This window comes from Rhagoletis zephyria, unplaced genomic scaffold (genome assembly GCF_001687245.7).
Source record: "Rhagoletis zephyria isolate East Lansing unplaced genomic scaffold, Rhagoletis_zephyria_1.1 Rzeph_scaffold_00296, whole genome shotgun sequence".
Taxonomy (NCBI): domain Eukaryota; kingdom Metazoa; phylum Arthropoda; class Insecta; order Diptera; family Tephritidae; genus Rhagoletis; species Rhagoletis zephyria.
In genome coordinates this window covers 300,188-322,452 of record NW_016157380.1, presented here as the reverse complement: position 1 = coordinate 322,452, position 22,265 = coordinate 300,188, and the positions used below count along the sequence as shown (strand labels likewise).

Sequence of the window (22,265 nt, the reverse complement as noted above, 5' to 3'; positions counted from 1 at the left end):
ATGGGCAGCTAAGCAAAATATACTGTACTTCCATGTGCAGATAACCAGCCATTAAGTAATTCATAAAACAAAATTTTACTTTTTTGCCTTAATTTTTCACTGACATTTCCTCGAGAATTGGCAGCACAAAGTGCCTGTCCCCGATGCTAAGAAAATTCCACCAAAAGGAACGTCTCATAATCTCGTACGCAGCAAACGCATTAAAAAAATGTTTCAGTAATTATCTCATCCTTTTGCGTTTTCTTTCTAGGAATAGTTATTTTCTGGTACGTTTTATACTTTGAAGGTCTTCAGTCCGACTTTTGGCATTCAATGCAGAGTTAATATATATCCACCAAATACAAAAAATTTAATTTGAATATTTCGATAGTACAATATGGTAGCAAGTATGAATCAGCATTTTTTTAACGCAGTCCTTAGAACACTCGATGATACCTACACATTTTGGTGTAAGGAAAAAATTTTAGGGCATTTCATAGAGAATTTCCAACACCTCTTCGAATTGCTATCGGTAAATTTCTTATCGCTCCCAACACTTTGAGCAGACTGCTAGCTAGTTGGTAAAAAAAAAACTGTAGTAGACCTTCTCTAAAGTTATGGCCATATAAGAAAATATTTGAAAAAGTTTAAATTTGTCAGTAAAAAAATTGTGTCACCTATACAGAATTGGGCTATTAAAAAGGCCAAGTATTTTTTTCCAATAGGCTTAAAATCATGCACAAAAAATATTGATACATAAAATTCTCCGTTATTCCTCGTCGTTATTCCAACAGAATTGTTTTCAAAATGATTGCTAACTGCTTTCATTGCAAACTCAATGTTATAGTATGTATTTGTATTAATAGTAGCAACATGTTGCTGAAACATTGTGGAATGTATTCGACGGCGCTCATCACTATTTTTTAATTTGCTTGTAATCGAATGTTAGTGAATACGTAAATACTGGTACATATAGCGCGTGCGTACTGGAAATGTTAAAAATATATCTGTTGTCACAAAAACGTAAAACCAAAATAGTTTATATGAATAAAAGATGCAACGTTCAAGTGGTGTTGGTTAAACCTCGATATTAATTTTTCTTCTTTCTCCTTTTTCTTTTTTTTATATTTAACGACGAAAGGGTATACTGTTCGACATATGTATGTATGTTTCATATTTGTTTATCACCACACAAAGTCATTGGAAGTCCTATTTTATTCTACGGCGTCACAATTATTTAGGGTTGATGGATAAACATAAATACTAAATAAATATGAAATTTGAGCTTGATAATACATTTTTAAAAATTTTTAAGCACAAAAACCAAAACAAATCGATTTAATAGTTTTCCAAATATCTCAAGAACGGGGCGAGAAAAAAATTTTGAAAAAAACCACAAATAAACAAATTAAAATTCATTATGAAAAGAAATATTTAAATATATAAATATTTTGTCCCATCTAAATTTTTTGATAAAAAAATTAGTTTTTGAAAATATGCCATCTGAAAAAAATTTAGAAAATCACAATGGTAGTTCTGAGTATTGCGCAATATTTAATTGTAGTATTAACTTTGTTGAGATGGCATATTCTAAAAAACTAATTTTTTTATCAAAAAAATCGTATGTGAAAAATTTTTCAAGAAAAAAAATTTTAAAAATACTTCATTTAATAGAGAACTTTGTTGTGCGTATGTGGGATTTTTTCAAATTTTTTGCTCGCCCCTTTCTCGAGATATTTGGAAAACTATTAAATCGATTAATTTTTGTTTTTGTGCTATAAAAATGTTTTTAAAAATGTATTGTCAAGCTCAAATTTCATATTTATTTATTATTTATGTTCATCCATCAACCCTAAAAATTTTAAACAAATCAAACACATGAAGTGTGAACCCCGTCCATTTTGGTATGGAACGCCCCATATATGTATAAGTGTATATTTTGATTGGCTGTGATTAAGTAATTGCCTATGCTATACATTTTATTCAAATCATACAAATATACATGCATGCATACTTATGTACCTGTATGGGCCTTTAAAGCCAACTTAAACTACCAAAACTACAAAAATAAACTAAACACTTAAAATTCTAGTAATCGCGCTCCTTTAATGCCAACTGCCAACCACTCGAAGAACTCAAAACAATTTTCACTTCCAAACACAATTCCTCGCCAAATGGCAAGACTTCATAGGCCAACAATAGTTGGGCAATCACAGATTTCATCAAAAGCATGGTGTACCTTTGAGCCAAACAGTTGCGTGGACCAAGGCCCCATGCGAGCATTTCTGTATTTTCAACGGCATCGGCGGGACTAAAGCGTTCCGGTCGAAAACATTCTGGATCCGTGAAGCACTCTGATTGACGAAGTATTTCAAAAATATTTATATAAATCTCGGACTCAGCGGGTAGTACGGCATTTCGTAACCGCAAGTGTGCTAAAATTTAAATAAAGTTTTAAAATTTCACTATTTTCTGGGCTAAATTTCAAAACTTACTATAGTTGAAATTCCTCTTTAGATCGCGCGCTATTAACGGCTGTGGTGGATACAGTCTTAGCGTCTCATTAATTACGCACTCCAAATATTTAAGTTTCATCAAATTGTCTACTGTAAAATCGCGAGCCACCCCCTTCGGCCAAACGTGCAACAGCTCCTCGAGCACTTTCTGCTGTACGCTGGGATGTCGTGAAATCATCACCAACGCAAATGAGATTGCCGCTGGTGTTAGCAGGCAGCCTTGAAAGATGAACGTATTTAGCTCATCACAAATTTCCGCATTGCTCAGCGACTCGCCGGCGATGTTAGCCGCAAGTAGTGCTTTCAAAAGTGAGTCACGCTGCTGCTGCGCCTGCGCTGCTTCAACGTGTGACTGACGCACTTGGATTGTGTAGATGGCGCCATTTGATTTATCAACAGCTGTAGTAGACGCGGCCGCGCGTTGCTCCGCGATTATTTCGTTATTTATGCGATTGATCGTCTGCAGTAGACGCTTCTGACGTCGCTTCTGCAGTGGACAGAGTATGCTGTAGATTGTGGCATTTGCAGAGTGTAGACTAAGAAAACGTGACGTGAAGAGTTGAATGAGCCTGAAAAATGGTACAGAAAAAACCAGTACTTATTTATTATGCAATTTCCTTATTTTCTTGTTATTAAATGTGAGCTCAAAAAAGAAAAACTTACGCCAAAACTGCTTCAGCATACACCGCTCCGCTATCCGCTGACTTCGTTAGCTCCACCTGTGCTTTCCCTTCTACGCCCACGGCCGTTGCTAGCAGCACATCAAGTATCGCTCTCTCCACATATGGTTGTATATTGAAGCTGCTTTTGCCATCGCATTCTCCACGCAGCCGCTCGATCAGCACTTGCGCTTGCGCTGCAAACACCTCCGCAAAATCTGTTAGTGCCTCTGGTCGCAGCGCATGCGTGATTAGTTGACGACGCTGTTGCCACTCTTGATTATCTCGTCTCAACACACCGTCGCCATATACCGGTTGCAAAAGATTGTTGTAGCCCGTATTCAGATGATCTGCGCTATTTAACAGCTGCGTGACAAACTCGTAGTCAGCGGTGAGTATGAAGAGACGATCGAAAACCCAACAGCGTGAGAGCGTACCAAATTGGTTGAGGTATTCGCGTGACTTGGAGAGAAAATCTGCGAAAATTTCACTTTCATTTAATAAACACATACATTTGCTTGTGAATGCACTTTGAATAATGGAGGTTAGCAATTCTACAAAAAAATATATTTGTATAAATGTGCATACATATATTTTAATCCAGGTTGCAAAGGGTCAGTTCGAAAGCTCTCGGGGAGAAGATGAGAAAATACAGCCTACAGCTTTAATACCACTTTGCCAGAAATTTAGGTTAACCGGAAAGATATTTTCAAGACTTGCAGGGCAATTCTAGCATCTGTCTTTCAACTCCCATAGTAGCAAAAACGTACTTACATGTCGACGGCTGAGTGGAAGATCGACCTATCTTGGCAGCCGGTTCGTAAATGCCCTATCTCAGAAAAATTTTCAAATGGGGTATTCGTCAACCAAATTATGAAATAGGGCGTTCTTGAAACATTTTCTGAGAAAGGGCTTTTCCAAACCGGCTGTCGAGAGGGGTCGATCTTCAACTCAGCCATTGATAGGTATTATTATTAATATTACGGCCATATGCGACATCTAACATGATCTATTAAGCGTGACCCTCGGCCCTATATGGGAAAGCGTTTCACATTTCAAACGGCTTAAATGTAGCACCCCCCAAGTGAGCTAGTCTGCGTCTAGCAAGAGCGCCACATTCACAGAGAATGTGTTTTGGCGCTCCTCGTCCAACTCACAAAAGCCACAGATATCTTTTTCAGGAACGAAGGGAACATTGTCCCGTGTAGTACACAGTGACAGTTTAAGGCCCACTCTGCCTAAATTAAGTACTTTCTTTGCAGGACGGGTATATCATTTGGCTTGTCTCTGCCCTGGAAATTCCATCCAGGGTCTGCTGAATATTTTCGCTACTCAGTTATTTATGATCCTCTTGATGTCGCTGACCAAAGAGCCCACGAAAGGGTTGCGCACCATGCAATACTGCGCTGGTGCCTTGTTTTATGTCCATCTTGCCCCGCTACTCATCCTAGTAGAACTGTGTTCTAGGCTCCATAAGCGTTTAGCACTTTGAATGAGTCATGCACTAGCTGAAAATTTATTAGAATATATATATATTTCGAAGATGTGCCTCTTCTAAGGCAATTTCTGACGCAAATTTGTATAGCATGAATCACCTTTTAAAATACGGTGGCATAGCTACCCATTGTTATCGATTTTTTCCCAGTTCGGCCCAAATATACCAGCCGTAGTTTTACCATTATCAGGTTTTGATTGCAATGTGTACCAAACCTCCCCATTAAGTTTGGTCTATGGATTTCCCTGCATTCCAGATAGTTCGATCTGCAATGTGTACCTCAAATTTCTTAGAAATTACTATTTTTCGAAATACTGCATCACGCATTTTCAATTCGAGGCCATTAGCGAATTTCATTAGAAACTTCATCAGAAGCGGCATATTTTCTAATTGCAGATAGGAGGTTTATCGGATTCTCAGGACCGCGGTAGCGGCATCCTTTTTTTATGTATCCTAGTCAGCGGACTCAACGCTGTCAATGTCGCTGTTAAGCTCATACAGCCCTCTCAGATGTGTAAAGGGAAGCTCGTTTGTTATTAGGTGGGCTTCTTTCTAGAGGTCGTACCCAGTACTAAGCGAGTTTCTTGTGTTTCTCAACGTCACATTACCTCACCAACTCCTTGCCAGAATAATTGAATAGCTCAGTTGTCAGCGGGTCTTTCAGCTTTATTAAATTTTATGCCGCGCTATTGCTATTCGAACCACGTAATGGTCAGGGAACAAAACATCGATTGGGGACGCGGGGTCTCCACTATCTCCACAATTATCGCCACTGCTGCCAGCACCTGCCCACCGTTCATCAGGTCAACGTTGTTATTTTTATAAGAGCTCGCGCTTGGTTTTAAAAGCTACGAATTTTCTAGCAAACTTATCGAACCCATTTTCTTCGAACTCTTCACTTTCGGTCAATTCCTTATTATCTTTCCCTGTCACCTTTTGATACGCTCTTCCATAGGATAGCCTTGTGCCTGATCGCAGGGTGATGCTGTAGGCTGCATCGTTCTTTTCTGCGGCAGCTTGGTATTCCTCGTAATTCCAATTATATTTGTCGGCTCGCTGAAAATCGATTGGGTACTTCCACAGCAACGAGGGAAAAGTTTCGTTTCATTACTGGCAGGCACTGGCTTGTTGAATAATGCTTTCCGAGGGCCGAAGCGGAAACTAAGTGACGAATTTGTTGGTTGTCTCTTAAGATAGCAGCTTTTCAACGTCGAGTTTTCCTTGTGCATTATGACGCATAATCTGTGCTTCAGTGAGGTGAGTGATCCAAGTCAAGGTCAAGTCCTCGAATCGTACGTGCATTCAACACGCTGTGAGCGTTGTTGCCGTCTATCAGCATACGACCGAAAGGCTTATAAAAACGTATCATTTATCCTTCCGCCACCGAGTTTGCGCTCCTTCAGATTGCACCCGTGATGCACGCCGTAAGATCTTGATCTCTTCCGTATGCATATTTGCCTTAAAGAATATATTTTCCTTAAATTTTTAGGGACTTGTGTGCCCGCCAAACTATTTGCCCAAAAATGTTTGTCCACAGAAAAATCAAAAGCTAAAGACTACAATGAATGCCCAAAAAATTATGAGTATTCTGAAGGGATCGATGGATCTATAGTTTTATATACCACTCCCTAACCAGAGATGTATTTTTATGAGAAGCTCGATGGCATGCCATTGGCAGCCGAGTGTTTACCGCCGTCAGGGAAAACTTTTTTAGTGATAGTATTTCTTGGTTGTGCACACCTCTAGTAACGCGGCGACCAGACCGCAAAAAATTAACTAAACAAATTGAAGTCGTTTACATTTTTTATGAAAGAGGGTTTTTCCAAACGTATGTAAAAGTATTCTCTTTAACTGCTAATTATGCACACGATCAATCAGTTAACTTCACAAAGGAACACCCGATCACTTATTGCCACACTCACTTTTAGGCGTTAGCAGCAAGAATTTTTGCACTGATCCAATTAGCGGCAGAGCTAGTGGTCCACTGAGATTTGTGATGAGCGCACGTTTTCTACGCGACTTAAAATAATTCACAGCCGAGACGATCGTTAGCGAGATGAATATGCAAATCACGATCATTGCAACAAGTTGAACTGAAGCGTCAACACAAACTGAAAATCTCAAACAGCCAGCGAAAGATGCTAACCAAAGCCACACAACCGTCTTTCAGGTACAAGCTGCTGTTGGTAACAAAATACAGAGAGGTCTATGCGTACGATCAGCGTCACTGCTTCCACAAACTTCAAAGCTGCTTCCACTTCAATAAACTCAGCTGCTGGTGCTGAAAATTTTCCTGTGCAACTGCGTCAAAATCACTTTCTTGAGGTACAGATTCATACACCGTAGTACAGGTGTCTTAATTCGAAAATACTTTAGTTAACATTTTAATAACACTAACTTCATAACGACTTTAATAAAGACTAGGTATTTTTTCCCGACGAATTATTTTCTTGGCCAAACTGCGCAGATGTGAATTTATAACTATTTCCACCAAATTCACTGCGGCTATAACTGACTATGTTTGTTTTGGTCGGTTGATTTTGTTTATTTGCTTATCGGCCGTTTGTGTTCGCTAGTTAGCGGTAATGAGTGTGAAAGTGTTAGCATGATGCTCAGCGTGCAAGTGAGATAACTATAAATAACTGCATACCAAGCAATCAAGATGTGTATCTTGTGTATGACGTAGTATGGAGCTTAAGTCAAATTTGCACTTTTCGGTCCAAAAACCAGGTGAATGAATGAATAATAAGAGTACCTTTAGTAGGCCAGCTTCAGCGTCAACCACAGCCATTGAGTAGCGATGTGTGTCACTTAGCACTGATGTACGGAAGTGGATTTCGCAAGCGCACAATCGGAGCGCAAATCTCACGCTACAAGTTTGCAAACAAAAAAAAAAAAAACGAAAGCAAATAGATATTAAATGTTGAATCTGTGCAGGCAGGTAGCTGAGATTTGAAAAACTACGAGCTCTTTTTAAGTATAAGTACTGTGTAGCCTAGATACCGCAAACAAATTTTGGCACCTCTTAGTCTACTTTATTTCATATACTCGAACTTAGTTAGCACGGATCGTCACTGGTTTAGATACATCAATCAAAAATCGATGTTATAACTTTAGGGATATCAGATACTATATCGACGGCTGGGTGAAACGTTGACCTATCTGGGCAGCCGGTTCGAAAACACCCTGTCTCAGCAAGTTTTTCAAGATCACCCTATTTCAGAATTTGGTTGAAGAACATCCAAATTCAGCAAATGGTTCAAGAACGCCCTGTCTCAATGTAAATTCAATATATCGGCAGATAGGGCGCTTTTTAACCATTTGTTCAATCAAATTCTGAAGTAGGGCGTTCTTGATCCATTTTCTGAGTTAGGGCATTTTCGAACCGGCTGCCAAGATATTTCCAACTTTCACTCAGCAATCGGTATAAGAAACTGCATTCTAAATGTAATAAGACGATATTTTATGATTATGGTTGCATAAGCCTCTTGATGGTCGCCACACCTTAGTGGGTGCCGCATGTACTGTCGCAAGTGCGGCTACACTCTCCACGTGAGGGCGGCTGGAAAGGGGCTATAGCTATGGCCATGTATCTGGTTATAGTGCTGGCTAGTGGCAGTCGGGTGGGGAAAAGAACCCTCCGTGCGAGGAGAAGTTGATATTAGAAGACAGTCAGGGTGATGGATCTGACTTTGGTCTCATGCCATTTCTTGGATTCTTTTCTGAGCTGCCTCTCCTTCCCATGTATTACCACAACTCGAGGGGTGTGCCTGTTTCCTAATATTCGGACTCTGGATACTGGTCGTCTTCCAGTTTCAATGAGACTAGCTATGGTATCAAGATAACCGCGGTGTAGTTTATACCACATATCCATTTCCCGTTACGCGTGGGTAAAACATTAAGAAAAAATACAATTAAAATCACTTTACAGAACGAGCCTGATGATGCTCAAAAATCGTCACTCCTGGACCAAGCCTGCACGGCAGAGATCAGTCCAACTTCAGCAGCAGCTGCTAGTAGACTGCCTACTGCCACTCCCAGCGGAGCCATAGGGCACGTGCAAGGCTATTCCGAGGCGTCGTCAGAACTCAGAAACTCCGTCTGCATAGCAGGAACTCCCGAACTAAAAGCCCAGCTGGGGTCCGAAATCTCTTCGGACTCAGATACTGATAATACTATGGTCCTGCCTCAGGGCTAATCGATGTCGGCCCAATGGTGAAAGAAGTTGCTCTAAATGCTACTTCAGGCTTCGTTCACTTCAACTCCAGAGAGAGAAGATTCTTCCAGCGATCTCTAATTCGTGGAAAGTCTGGTGAAGAGGCACTCAAAACTATCAATTCCTATAGGCATATGGCTCATGGTGTTCCCGACTGAAGTTTAAGCAGATATCCAAGCAGTCATTCGGGCTCGCTCAAGCTCTAGTTGCGTTCGTCAAACATATTTACCAACCTGACAAGGAAGAAAATCAGAAGTTGGCATAAGCTATGGAGTTGAGAGCTGCTGGGCCTTTAATAAAGTGTCAGAGGTCCACAGACAAGATTAGAGCGACACAAGCTAGGAAAATAAAACGCAACGAGTGGGTGGCCATAAGGTGCGTTACCGCCGTTTCTGTGACTGTAGATAGCTAATCAATAGCCAAAGAACCGGTACTAACGTAAAGTATTACGTCAGTTCCGATGCAGTAAGTGAAGTTACATCTACTTGAACAAACGCCGCAGTCGTTTACATGAACACGACCCCTGACGGGTCAGCTAACCGCACCCACCATCTACTAATGTCAAGCTCACATTTTAAATATATTTACTCTGCACACTCAGACCCTAAGTTATGGCCTGTGACCTAGGTTCCTGCGGCACCTGTTTTCATCTTTTGATGTTGGCAATTGTGTTCCAATTTCGCTCAACGATATTTTGCGGGCTTGGTATTGTGCCAGTTATGTTAACTAGCTCCATTCTTTTAGCGCTGAAGCGTGGACAAGTAAAAAGGCATGGCGAGCATCTTCGTTGACGTTGAAGACTGAGCACAAATGGAAATTGCATTGACCATTTATACGCTTTGCCCATTTTCCTATATCAGTAATAAGGGTGTGCCCGCATTTCCCATGGGGGCCGCTGTAGCAACTATCTTGCCATGTCGAAAGGCATGCGGCTTTTCCTTCTTTGATAATGTCGGTTAGCGCGCCTGGATGACTTTCTTGATGGTCCGATATACATAATATATACATATCGTCGATTAAAGTACAAAACCGCGTATCGTCATTCTGCAAAACCGCGTAACTGGCATTAGCTGCCAAAAATTGGATTTGCTCACACAAGCTCTTGGCTCAATCCTTATCCATTCGCCCTGAAATATACTAGCCAGGAATGTGATTTCTTTCTAAAAAAAGAGAACCATTTTGAAACATGAGTGTTTTTACTCTCTAGAAAATAATTTACATAATTTACATACGCGGTTTTGCATTTTCTTGATACGCGGTTTTGTACTTTAAACGACGATATGGAAATTTCCATGTCAACCGCATCATAACTAAGCACAGTGGTCTTGAAGCAACCATAGCTATGACGAAAATGCCAACCAAAATGGCTTACATAACTGTCTTTGTACATAATCATAGATCAAAATTTCGTTGAAAATAAAATTCCATCTGCTCCTATGCTTAAAATATTAAAAAATGTTGATCTAGAACTTTCCAAATCCAGTTATATAATCGCGAAGGTCTATGGTAATATAATTATAACACTTTCTTACGTTATAAGCATAAAATATTTTAACTTAGTTATTCAAGAGATAATATTACATAATTGCATATTTTAATAATTCTCGTTGCATAAATTTTATAAATATACAAAGTCAATATAAAATATTATTTTATATAAATTCATATGTGTTTTGATGAAAATTCAACTACAGTTTTTTTTTAATTGATTATATATTTAGGGTCGTCAATCGAATTAACTTTATAATTGAGCCAAAATCTTAAAAATACGCCATGAATGGATTCTCCAGCTTGCTCCGACCACATTCCGAAGCCGTCGTTGCCTAAAAAATGCAGACAATGTTCCAAATGATTTAGAAGCACGTGAATTTTTAATGTTTCCGACATTTCTGTGCTTCGGAAGGCTTTAGCGAGTTTACTTACATGATTTTTTAATTCTGACCCAACTGACAAAGCAGTCAACCCATTGGTGGAGTTTTTTTCACTCAATACATTTAAGGTATGTGCTCTCCCTTGTATAACTTTTGGATGGCTGGTTGCCCGAGCAGTGAGCCAGATATAACAAGAGCATGAACTTGTTCTTGTTTCTTTTGTCGAATCTTCATAGTTAGGCATGTTTGGAAGAGGCCGCGTTGCATTTGGTATATCCTTATCTCGGTCACAGAGAACCCTACGACATGTACCACAAATGCCTAATGGGAACTTCGAATTGGTTAATCTAAAATTTTCACTAACGTATTTTTTAATAAGACACTCCAATTTTGCGGTTATATTAAATTCTGAAGATTTTGACGATCCGAATTTAATCTTTCTCCCACAAGGCGCGCACACTTTAAATCTGTTCTCTTCGTGATTACACTTATGTTGCGGATGACTTATAGAAGACATGATGTGCAATCAAATAGCTTACACCAGAAATATTATCTTGGAGAAAATACTATCTGTTTTTTTTTACACTAAAATACAAAACGATAACTTTAGAATACTCTGTTGAACAAGAAATACTAACAATTGCAGTTAAATTTTTTCCAAATTTTCATTTGACAATATTTTAGGCATAGGAACAGATATGATTTTAATTCCAACGGCATATTGGTCTATGGGTGCGTTCCAAAACAGGTATGCAAGCAGTTTTGGTTGGCATTTTAGTCATACCTATCATTGTTTCAAGACCACTGTGTAAGGTCAACAATGTGTTTTTAAAACTTTTTTATTCGGTTGACTTGGAATTTTATGGAATGTGGTACTGAAAAAACATTTTCGATCGCAGTCATAATTCTCCCAGTAGAAAGTGGTTTTTGCTAGAAGTTCTTCACTGCAGGAACTTTTTAACCTATTTTCATCAAAACGTTATTTTTCTTGGTTTTTCATTATTCCTCATCCTCTCCGCGTATGTGTGTTTAACTAAAAAAAAAAAATGAAAATTCATATGCCTTACATCCTTACTCATTTGCTTTCAGGAATCTACTTTGCCCTAAAGTCGGTGGCTTACTCACTAAGGGCATAGTAGAATTTGAAAGCAACAACTACATCAATAAATTAGTGTTTATTTTTCATTAAGTTCCATAACTGCGAGTATTCTGTAGAGAAACAAACATGTATGGGTTAGGCTGGTCCTTAAAATACCAACATCTACATTTTATATAGGATGCAAAATAAAGACAACCACGAAAAATTCAAAATTTCCAAAAAAATTTAGGGGTCGATACCAGGTTTCGAAAAAATTTAAGTTTTTTATTGCAAAACTTCGACAAAAGGTTGGCTTGAAATCTGATAGATTTGACCTATTATTGCAACTTATTTATATAAATTCATATCTGAGTTATAGCAGTCAAGATTTTTCGAATTTTTGCGATTTAAAGAAAATTAAATTTTCTCAAACCCCTAAAAATTATGAAAAAAGGGAAGTTTTCGTGGATATGTTTGTTTTGTACATATCACAAAAAAGTATGCTAAGATGTTGGTATTTTAAGGACCACCCTAGCATATGTAGATATTCATTGAAACAATGAGTATTAACACACTTCTTTAAAACCTAACGAACATCACCAACAGCAAGCAAATCTGTGGCACCGACTTGAATTTGAATAGAAAAACACCGCCCCAGTTTAGAAAACAACAGCAACAATCAACTAGCGAGAACACTTGTAATATTTTTAATGCATTTTATGTAACACTTAAAGAAAAACAAAAACAAAATAACATTTTTATGCCCATTTCCGTTGCAAAGACTGGAACGGAAATTAAAATACGAGCACAGCCAGCTTTTCATGGTCATTACAAGCGCCTGCTGCTAACATTTTTATTATGAAATCTAATTAACACACTCGCCGCCTACACCCAAAACAAAAACAAAAACAACAACAATAAGTGCAGAAACGCAGCAATCAAATCTAGCCAACAATAACAACAACAAAGCTATCTAACTCAACGACTAATAACTTTTTGCTTGCTGGCTAACTGGCCGGCTGACGAACTAACTCGCCGCTTGAATGCTGAAGCAGTCGGTAGGTCGGTGAAGGGGTGAGTTGCTGGTTAACTGCGCCCTTTCCGCGCCAAACGCCCACTGACATTTTAGTTTTTTTCGATTTTTTTTTTTGCTGCAAGGCACATTTCTGTTTATTGCTTTTTCGTTTGGTTATTTATTGCTTTATTTGTATTTTTTTAGTTTTTTTCTTTTTTTTTGCATTGCTGTGCAATTCATATTTGGAGTTCGTAATGCGATTACGTTGCCGTAAAGTGGTCATTTGTCCGTCTATTTTTTATCAACAGCAGGCGCGGCTTGCTGTATGCGGCAATAATAACAACAACAACAGCAATAACAATATATGTATGTATGCATTTTGCAGGAAAATTTTCATATCTTGCCGTAACGGCAATTGCCGCTGATATGTCATTCGCGCCACAGCAGAAAAGCAAACAACAACAATAAACTGTGCGAATTACGCTGAAAATGTACTGACACTTGTTGCTTTCATACATGCCGTCGCCGTATGTGTTGTTGTTTTTGCTATAATTGTAATAATTTCAATTTTCAATTCATTTGCATACATATTTATGTACATTAGACTGCATCACTCCCCATACAAAAAAAAAATCGGTACTGTGTTTCCATTGGAACTATAAAATCTATTATATTTTAAGACGTCCACCAAAATATTTCGTGAGCCGATTTGAAGTAGCTCCGAAAATGGAGTTTTTTATGAATAAAAATAGTTTCTTAAAGATATTTAAAGCCAAAGAAATACCCTCAAATGACAAAACGGTTTAAGCTTAAAAAATTTGCTTACAAATATTTTTCAAAAAAAATTTAAAAAATTTTTGAACGGAATCGTAATTTGTAGTGTGATTTATGGTGCTGTTTTTTAACTTTCAACTCTTAAAGAAACTATTTCTATTCATGAAAAACTCCATTTTTTGAGGTATTTTCAAGTCGGTCCAGCTCATGTAAATCTTAATATTTTTCCGAATTATTTTGGTGGACATCTTAAAATATAATACATTTTGTAATCCCGGCGGAAAAACCGCAACTTTTTTTTTTGTGATGCAGTCTAATGTAGGTACATTCATATGGAGGTATTTAACAGCAAAGACAAAATTGAATGAAATGAAAATTCAGAGCAGACGAGATTTTTCATTTAATTTTACATACCTGAATATGTAGTTAAACGAGCATGTCGGAAAATGCAATTTGCGCATTAATTTAATTGCTTATCGGCCGACTGATAGTGGGGGTTTACTGTGTTGCATGCTTTCGTATGAAAATTTTTTTTTGTGAATTTAAGTAAAATTTGGGCAAACAATTTGGAAATGTGTGAGTGTGGATGGTATTGACGAGACATCAAAATGATCTAATCATTGCTTTATTAAATACAAACAAGCAATCAATCGAACAATTAGCCAAGATTTCTCGATTAAGGCGCTAATTGAGCTCGATTCACTACTATACATACATACATATGTGTACAAAATTTCAATTATTTAATGCTGTTTGAGGTACGTTCAATTTTGTTTTTGGGCGGTTTTTTAGAAAAAAAACTTCACGCATTTATTTCGGGGCTTATTTCATAAGGAAATGATATTTGAATTTTAAGTCATGCAGAGTCCGCAGAAAGCTCCGGAACAGTGTCCGAAGTATGCATCAGACTAGGCCGAGCATACCTTGACGTGTCATCTAATTAAAACTTAAAAAAGTTCAATTACGTGGCAGTTGAGAAGTGCATTTGCAAAAATGTCATAAATTGCATAAAGGAAATTTTTGCACATGCAGTAGTACATAGCATACATTTAGGCGTCCGGTGTTAGCAGTCGCGCCTAAACACGTGGGGTCTTGCGACGTCTACTACAGCAGCCATTTAAAGGAGCGCAAATTCGGTGTTGGATGTGTGGCGTGTCGCCGAGTAGGTACTGTCTTCTACCCCAGTGGACGAGCATTTAGCCACGATCCGCATTAAAGCGAGATTATTCAACATCTCGGTCATCTTCGCTTATGACCGGACGCAAGAGAAGGACGAGGCCTTCAAGAAACTCTTCTATGAGCGGATGGAGCGTACATATGAGCGCTACCCCGACACGATATTAAAATCGTGCTTAGCGATTTCAATACCAAGGTGGGAAAGGAAGGGATATTTGGCTGCGCTGTCAGATGAACGCATGCCGGACGACTGGAATTTGAGTGTGCTCTGCCCAATCCACAAGAAAGGCGACCCCACCAAAGCTGGCGTCTTCATTGCTCCTGATATCAGCAGAAAGGCCAGTCGTTGGACTTTGTCAGCAAAATCACTAGCGCGTAGAATATGATATATCTCACAACCGCCGTTTTAGAAAATTATTCTTCGGAAAATTTTACTAGGGGTCTTCTCAGGCGAAAATTTCATGCTAGGCTTCGCTGAATAATTATTCGGATAGACAAAATAAAATAACCATAGCTGACCGTAGATATGTATTTATCTCCGCTTACCAATATTCTTTCCAATCTTACATTATAAGTAGCACTTACGTAAATGAGCGCTCATCATTCGACCAGTCAAGCATTTTTCTCATTTTCCACTTGTCACTGAGTTGTGAAATGCAATAATTTTCAAAAAGAAAAACCAAAAAAAAAAAATCTTTTAAATAACCACTTTTTGCATCCTACTGCTTGCACTAAGGCATTATTTTCCAATTTTTTTCGCTATGCCCAGCACTTTGTTTGTTTGTTTTTGTTGTTGCTGTTGCTGTTGTCATCGCCACAGTTGCTATTTTATGTTAGTTGTGCGGCTTTTGCGGTTTAAAAAGCCATTAAAAATGTAAGTATGTTGATAAATACCTTTTTATTTCGCATAACTTCCTGCCGTTCCTACTGCCTTCCTCATCCCTCCTCTGCAATTCCATCAGCTGCCTATTCTTCCACTTTGTTGGCCACTTTTGCCTTCTTTCTAGCCATTCTCAGCTATTTGTTGCATTTCTTTTTTAGCCACTTGCATTGTACTCCAATTCTTGCCACTACAATTTGCGGCTTGTTTGTATTTGTTATTGTTGTTGTTGTTTTGATGTTGATGGCCACTTTTATGCCGACACTTGGCTCTTTGGATGCCACTAATTCAATAAGAGTTGCCTCTTAGCGCCGCAGCGTTGCATCCTGCGGGGGCAAACGAAAAATATATATTTCATAAAATATTTGCAATTTCTGTGGGGAATATTACTCATTCGAATGAATGAATTTGTTAGCTTGGAGTTTGGAGGGAAGGCAATTTTTTCGGCTTTGCTTGAGCATTCTGTGTGAAATGTGGGCTACATTTTTTTCGGTGCATTAGGGCATTTGTGGAGCATCGAGTTAGACAAGTGGGCGTTAAGTGTAGGAAAATATTTAATTCCAGTGCTTTATTTGTATACTTCCAAAAGGCACTCGAATTACTTGGGCATTTCTTCCGAAATTGTGTCTTAGGATATTTATTTAGATTAAGCTTCAGAAAGCAATTTCCACTGGCGCATGATTGACATGATTGTCAACTTTTTGTGAATGCGTTCATGGATAGCAATTTGGATTGATAACATAGCCAGCCAATTTCAATGAAAATTGGGGTCCTCTTCCAAACGGTTGGAAACCGAATTAGAAACAAAAACGATGTTGCCAATTGTCATAGAATTTGATCACCTTTGTACTTCTGCCACACGCCTTCAAGGCTTCCATAGCTATGAGGCTTTTTAGTTTAGAGACAAACACCTGCGCGCTTTAGCTCTTAAAAATTAGCTGCTGTTTTCAGCACTTTTCTTTAGTATTAATTCCGATAAAAAGTAAAATATTTTCATATGCCAAATATTTAAGTTTGGACATGGCTAAATGCTGTTAAGCCCCAGGTGATGAATTGAAATGATAAAAATTAGTGTTATCATTGCACAATTATACCCAAAGCAATGCCAAAATTATCAATTCTTTGAACCAATAGTACCCCCAATGGGTATAAAAGCGTGCACCGACCACTTTCAAACATAAACGTACTAGGAAAACAAACGTAAAAGTATCAAAATGAAAGTAGCTGTGCTCGCTGTCATCCTCGGACTGTGCCTGGCACTTGCCTCGGTGAGTAGAAAATTTTCAATATTTTTCACAAATATCCTCGACTACCTTTTATGTTCCACTACTTACTTATCCTTAGGCCAACATCGATTACTCTGTTGAAAACGAAGAACCACAGGATCTTACTGCCTTGGACTACGCTGATGCGATCGCCGATGAGGAGGCGGCATTCAGCATTTTCGGCTTCTTCTACTTTACACTCAAAGCCGCTTTACGTACTCTGAAAGGTGTTAACTGTACCATCAAAGAAGTGCTCAGCATACAAACTGCGGGTGTGGATTTCTTGAATGATGTTAAGGATTGCAACTCTGGTGCTTTAAAGAGCTTGAATGCGCTCGTTAACCAAGTGCAAGCTGTTGTGAGTACCTCCAACGACATCATCAATTTGAACAGCAATGTATGCAACAATGGTGCACTCGACGATGAAGCGGATGCCAAGAAGACCACTCCAGCCAAATGTTTCGCAAAGTTGTTAGGCAAATTGATTACACTCAAAAAACAGGTCGCCAACACTGTGTCCTTGGCGAAAAAGTTGCCATCAACTCCGAGTGAATATGCCGGGTGTGCTAAGTCCACAGTAACTGATTTGATTTCGGTGTTCACCAATTTTCCCACTAACATAAAAACTTGCTCCAAATTGAAGAATTAAATATGTCTGTAGTTTTGAAAAATTCTATTGATTATAATGCAAACTTAATAAAAATCGATTAACGAATTCATGTAATGTGTTGGTTTAATTTTTCACTCTGAACCACTAGTGGATCTATTCTTCCTTTAAGCCCCACGGCTCAAAAATTGCTAATGGAGTTGGAGCTGCGGAACTCTCAGACTACTGAGGTATTTTTCTGGCCAAAATCTATAGCTGAACTAGCCCCTCCTAGCTCTTGTGTGAACATCTCAAGGGTTAATCAGTTGCAGCTGTGATCGATGACAAAGTCGCTTTGCGTACAATAGTGCAGAGATAAAATAGATGAGCTCTGCTCAATAGACGAGACGCTATTTTCTGGGTGCCAGGTCACAAAGAGGTAAAAGGGAATAAGGGTTTTGGCTGTCAGGGATAAACTTGCTGCTGGACGATTTGCGCTTCTCTGAACTATTTAGGAAAAAAAATCAGATATGCTAATTACATCTAAGGCGTAAAATTTGTGTGGGATGGAATAATATCTTGCAGAATATCAAAGTTAGTTCTACTCTCTTACAGCGCAAAAACCACCAAATATCTCCAAACGTTCTCAAAGATAGACCACACTGTATTGGTTGTGGTACTTATAGGACACAGTCTAACACCATCTTATGCAGCTAAGTTAGGATTGGTGCATAGTGATAAGTGTATGGCATGTAACGAGGACAACGCTAGAGGCGCAATGGGGATGTTAAACCTTTGTCATTGTCTGGTCTTTACTCTGGCTGGCTGACCGCGCCACATAGACCAATAGGAAGTCAAGGCTTTTTGAGAATTTCAGAAGTGCTTGAAGCCCAAGTATTGTCACGTCTTCAAGTTAATTAAACTCTGGAGCTTCCAAACATTTCAGGCGTGGTTTTGATACCGCTGGACAAAGACCTAGGATGTGTTCTCGCGTTTTCTTTGTTCCCGCCCCCTAACTTCGTTGACAGGGTTTCCCATTTTCTTTGCGTGTACAGCCAACATTTTGTGTCCGGTTAGAACACTTATCATAATTCTGCAGTCTCTTTGTGGCAGCGATGTAATGTAATGTAATTTTTTTTGGGTGCAACGGAAACAGGGACACCACCCAAGAAGTTACTAGGCTCCCTTATAAAAGCTTAAAGTATCTTGGTAAAATTTCTAACCTTAAGGGCATCGACTGTGGAAGAACTGAAGTATTGCGGTCTTAATCTCGCGCTAATGCTAGACATGATGTTCTCCGACGTCTCTTCATCTGCAAAGACGGCAATTCGTCTATATGGAGGTGGTTATGGCTGGTAAGATGTTGTCTCTGTTCAAGAGATTTATATCTTTCCTAGCAAAAGGATAACCAGAAAGTCTGGCCTGTCTAAGGCATAAGCCGGGTTTGTATCTCGTTTTTTTAGTCAACACGCGTCTTTAGAGATTTTGCAGGTTTTTAGCGCCTTTTATCTCGATATAGCCTGCCGTTTCATACCCTCGTCTATCTGGTAATAAAGGTTTTTAGAGGTTTTGGAATATTATTCTCTTATTCTAGATCTCATCTACTATTTCGTTACCTGTAATGTCCTTGGAGTCTGTTGTGACTATGTATCCTTTGGCTATTGAGCTATGGGCAGTTTTAATTTGTTTGAACTTCCTTGCTGCAATTAGTGTTCCCGCAGACTTAGCCGCAAAGCTCCTTGCCGCAAGGTCGATAGATGGTTATATTGAGTATTTTTTGTGACGCAGCCGTTGGAGTTGTTTCCATTGCTCCCGTTTTACACAATAATGAGAGACGTTGAACACTCTCCATTAGCTTCAGATAGGTACTGATTTCTGTTGCGGTCCACCACCAGGGGATAGGCTTCAATTAACACCCAGCATCTTTTTGCAAGCGTGGAGCGAATTACTCGCATTTTTCACTCTGTCCTCTACATTGCACTTCCACTGCAGTTTACAGTACAGGATTACCCCGAGGTACTTGGTGCGGTCTTTTGTCAGTGTGAGTTTGGTACTGTTCAATTGAAGGAGTGTCCACATAGGAATTTTTTAGTTTCTTGTAAAAAGTAACATATCTGTTTTATCTGTATTAATCCCAAACCCTGCCCGAGTACTCCATAGGTAAACAAACGTTAAATTTCTGCCGAATGCTCACTAGGTTTCCCTATCAAACCAACTATACACAGATGATAGGAAAACGGTTCTGCGTTTTTCTAAAATTAATTTTTACTTCCAAAGGAGACATTTCCTAAAGTCTCTCTTTTAAAATCCTTTTCCCTTTTCAAATCGGTGAAGTATGTACATATGTACATTATTTAACACCAATAAAATCCCGCTCCTCATCGAAAGAGTTTTCTTTCCGCCGAAAACACTTTCTTCCACGGCGCATTCTGGCCATTTAGTTCATATTGATTTCCCATTAAAATGATAAGATCTCGCAAAACGGCGGCACCATTTAAAATATGACATTAAAAATAATTCGCAAGAAAACCCCCCTTATGCCGCCTCAAGGCAGACATCGCTTCATGCGCAAGTTAACAGCGAAGCCTTTAGGAGTAACTATGAAATGCGTGTTAGTGGGTGCAAAAAAAATTCGGAAACTAATGACTCCGGTTATTACAAAAAAGGAGGAGTGAAAAAGGTAAGGCCAAAAAATTTGCATAAATTATAACTACCCAAATCGACAAGGTGCCATTATGTACCTGTAAAGCAGCTTAAGAAAAAGGTGTCACAGTAGTAGCAAGAAAGAAGTAAAAAATTTTAGAGAGAGCAAACTGGTGATAAAGGAAGCACCGTCACATTGATTTATTGCTGGCGAATGACACTTTACATTAAATGTGTGCAAAAATTCAATTACAACAATTTTATAAATCAATTTGAATTTTACAAACAAATTTCTTTATTGGAAATTGAAAACCATTCACTTGGAAATCAAATCGTACATTTTTGACAACGCCAACAACGAAAAGTTGCTGCATCAAAGGCATTGGAATTGCTTTTAACGGAGATGCGGCAGGAGTCAAAGGTGTGTCATATTGCACGCATGAAAAGTGCCCACTCTAGTTACGCGTACTTCACTTCATCATTTCCCCCTTTACTCCTTACCGCTTTGTTGTTGTTGTTGCTGTAGGCGAGTAGTATTGCATTGCTCATTGCACATTTTTATGAGCAATTCGTGCAACTACCAACAAACTATGTACATTGGAATGTCTTTATGACGCCTGCCATTGGCAAGGCATGCTTCTTCCTCTTCTTCTTATTATTTTTCTTGTTCTTATTCTTGCTTTGGGCTCTCGTTCTTATGTGCGTCGTGTGTGCTTGCCTTGAAGCTGTTGACTTTTCTGTATGCTCAGCACGTTGCTGGCAATGTCCGATTTTTAAGTTGTTGCAGCAGAAATCACGTAGCCGAGTTGGTTCTCTTTGCTTTTGCCACATTGGAAGGGTAAATAATGTCGATGATTTGAGTTGAGATTTTCGCACGAACTGGAGAATACGAATGCGGAATTGCATTATCTGGCAAGTGCATTATGTGCACAGTGGGATGATTAACAACAAATTGTAAACAGAAAATGTAACTGTAAAATGAGTGGCTGATCTTTTTAGACAAAGAACAAAGACAAAGAAACATTTTTGGTATCATACAAGGCGATTAGCCGGCCAGTTCTAAATTATCAACGACATCTACCTACACAAACGCACGCTCCTTGAATATCGTAATTGGAGTTCAACCACGACCTATACGCGAAACTGTCACGCATCTAAGGTCTGGATATGGTTGACTACGACATACCCAACACATTTCGGGCTTGTGGAGGTTCCCCACACGTAGTTACCTCTTCAATTGCTCGTCAAACTCACTCAGCTGACATCCCTCTCCTTTCAGTCCCAACCCGTCAAGAGAGCAGGTTTCATATGCCGTGGCCATGGATTAGTTGAGCTTGGCAACAACGCTTGATAGACCAACTGATTTAGGCAGGGCTAAGTATTGCCGCTACGATAACAACAACAACAATTGTAGTCGCCCATTAATTCTCAACGCATTCATGGTTTACCCAATTAATGCCGGACATTTCTTCAGGATGTCCAAACAATGTCCAACACTCATTATACTCAAACTCTAAACACTCGATAAAGATATCCAGGGTCTATAAGGGCCGGTAAAGTAATGAAATTGTTTATTCGTATAGCACCAATGGGCACTGTTGTATGGTTAACGCCATGAAAGTTTGATTTTTGCAGAGCTTTGATATGTATTACGCGGTTCTGTTTGTCAATTGAAATTATTTTTATCTGGGGAATAATAATAATTGCACTGCGGCCTATATGCATAGATCTATTGTGCTAATCATTTCAAAAATCACTCCAACTTAGGCTATTTGTTAAATTAGGCACTTTAGAGGACGAAGTCTTTTATCGCAGTGCATGAGCCTTGGCCCAAAATACGTTCAAAATGTCATAATAAAAGTATATGATGAGGCGTTTATTCCGCTACCACCTAAAACCTGCAGTCCGTCACTGAAGAAGGTCCTATCTTGCTAAGTTGGTACAACTTTAAGAGTTTAGTGAGGTAGCCATTGAGAGTCCTTGGCGCTGCCCCGGCCATTATCTATGTAATTAAGATTCATCAGTATACCGAACTTGAAGTAGAAGGATACTTTCGGAAACATTTTGTCTTTAAGTTTTGACGACGGTAATTTTAAAACCCCAAGTAACGCC

The 22,265-nt window shown here is 38.9% G+C and overlaps 3 protein-coding genes across 3 annotated transcripts; 1 reads left to right on the top strand and 2 right to left on the bottom strand.

Annotated features, from left to right (window-relative positions):
- Window positions 1–1,875: 1,875 nt before the first annotated feature.
- Cyp316a1 (Cytochrome P450 316a1) lies at window positions 1,876–7,292 on the bottom strand. Its single transcript, XM_017610295.1, has 4 exons — window positions 6,572–7,292; window positions 3,159–3,630; window positions 2,475–3,064; window positions 1,876–2,414 (listed from the first exon to the last, which is right to left on the bottom strand). Exons 1-4 carry the CDS (start codon window positions 6,726–6,728, stop codon window positions 2,068–2,070), a joined length of 1,566 nt encoding a protein of 521 aa, XP_017465784.1. The 5' UTR covers window positions 6,729–7,292; the 3' UTR covers window positions 1,876–2,067.
- A 3,274-nt stretch (window positions 7,293–10,566) lies between these two features.
- LOC108358802 (uncharacterized) lies at window positions 10,567–11,290 on the bottom strand. The gene is made up of 2 exons (XM_017610296.1): window positions 10,789–11,290; window positions 10,567–10,688 (listed from the first exon to the last, which is right to left on the bottom strand). Exons 1-2 carry the CDS (start codon window positions 11,251–11,253, stop codon window positions 10,626–10,628), a joined length of 528 nt encoding a protein of 175 aa, XP_017465785.1. The 5' UTR covers window positions 11,254–11,290; the 3' UTR covers window positions 10,567–10,625.
- A 5,583-nt stretch (window positions 11,291–16,873) lies between these two features.
- LOC108358809 (uncharacterized) lies at window positions 16,874–17,648 on the top strand. The gene is made up of 2 exons (XM_017610302.1): window positions 16,874–16,927; window positions 17,004–17,648. Exons 1-2 carry the CDS (start codon window positions 16,874–16,876, stop codon window positions 17,571–17,573), a joined length of 624 nt encoding a protein of 207 aa, XP_017465791.1. The 3' UTR covers window positions 17,574–17,648.
- Window positions 17,649–22,265: the final 4,617 nt, after the last annotated feature.

Bases quoted from the DNA above. Each gene is read 5' to 3' on its own strand.
- Cyp316a1 (XM_017610295.1), bottom strand. From the start codon at position 6,728: ATGATCGTGATTTGCATATTCATCTCGCTAACGATCGTCTCGGCTGTG. The intron at 3,631-6,571 runs GTGAGTGTGGCA...AAATTTTCGCAG, and splicing joins CTTGCTGCTAACGCCTAAAA to ATTTTCTCTCCAAGTCACGC. The intron at 3,065-3,158 runs GTAAGTTTTTCT...ACCATTTTTCAG, and splicing joins TATGCTGAAGCAGTTTTGGC to GCTCATTCAACTCTTCACGT.
- LOC108358809 (XM_017610302.1), top strand. From the start codon at position 16,874: ATGAAAGTAGCTGTGCTCGCTGTCATCCTCGGACTGTGCCTGGCACTT. The intron at 16,928-17,003 runs GTGAGTAGAAAA...ACTTATCCTTAG, and splicing joins TGTGCCTGGCACTTGCCTCG to GCCAACATCGATTACTCTGT.
- LOC108358802 (XM_017610296.1), bottom strand. From the start codon at position 11,253: ATGTCTTCTATAAGTCATCCGCAACATAAGTGTAATCACGAAGAGAAC. The intron at 10,689-10,788 runs GTAAGTAAACTC...TGCATTTTTTAG, and splicing joins GGTCAGAATTAAAAAATCAT to GCAACGACGGCTTCGGAATG.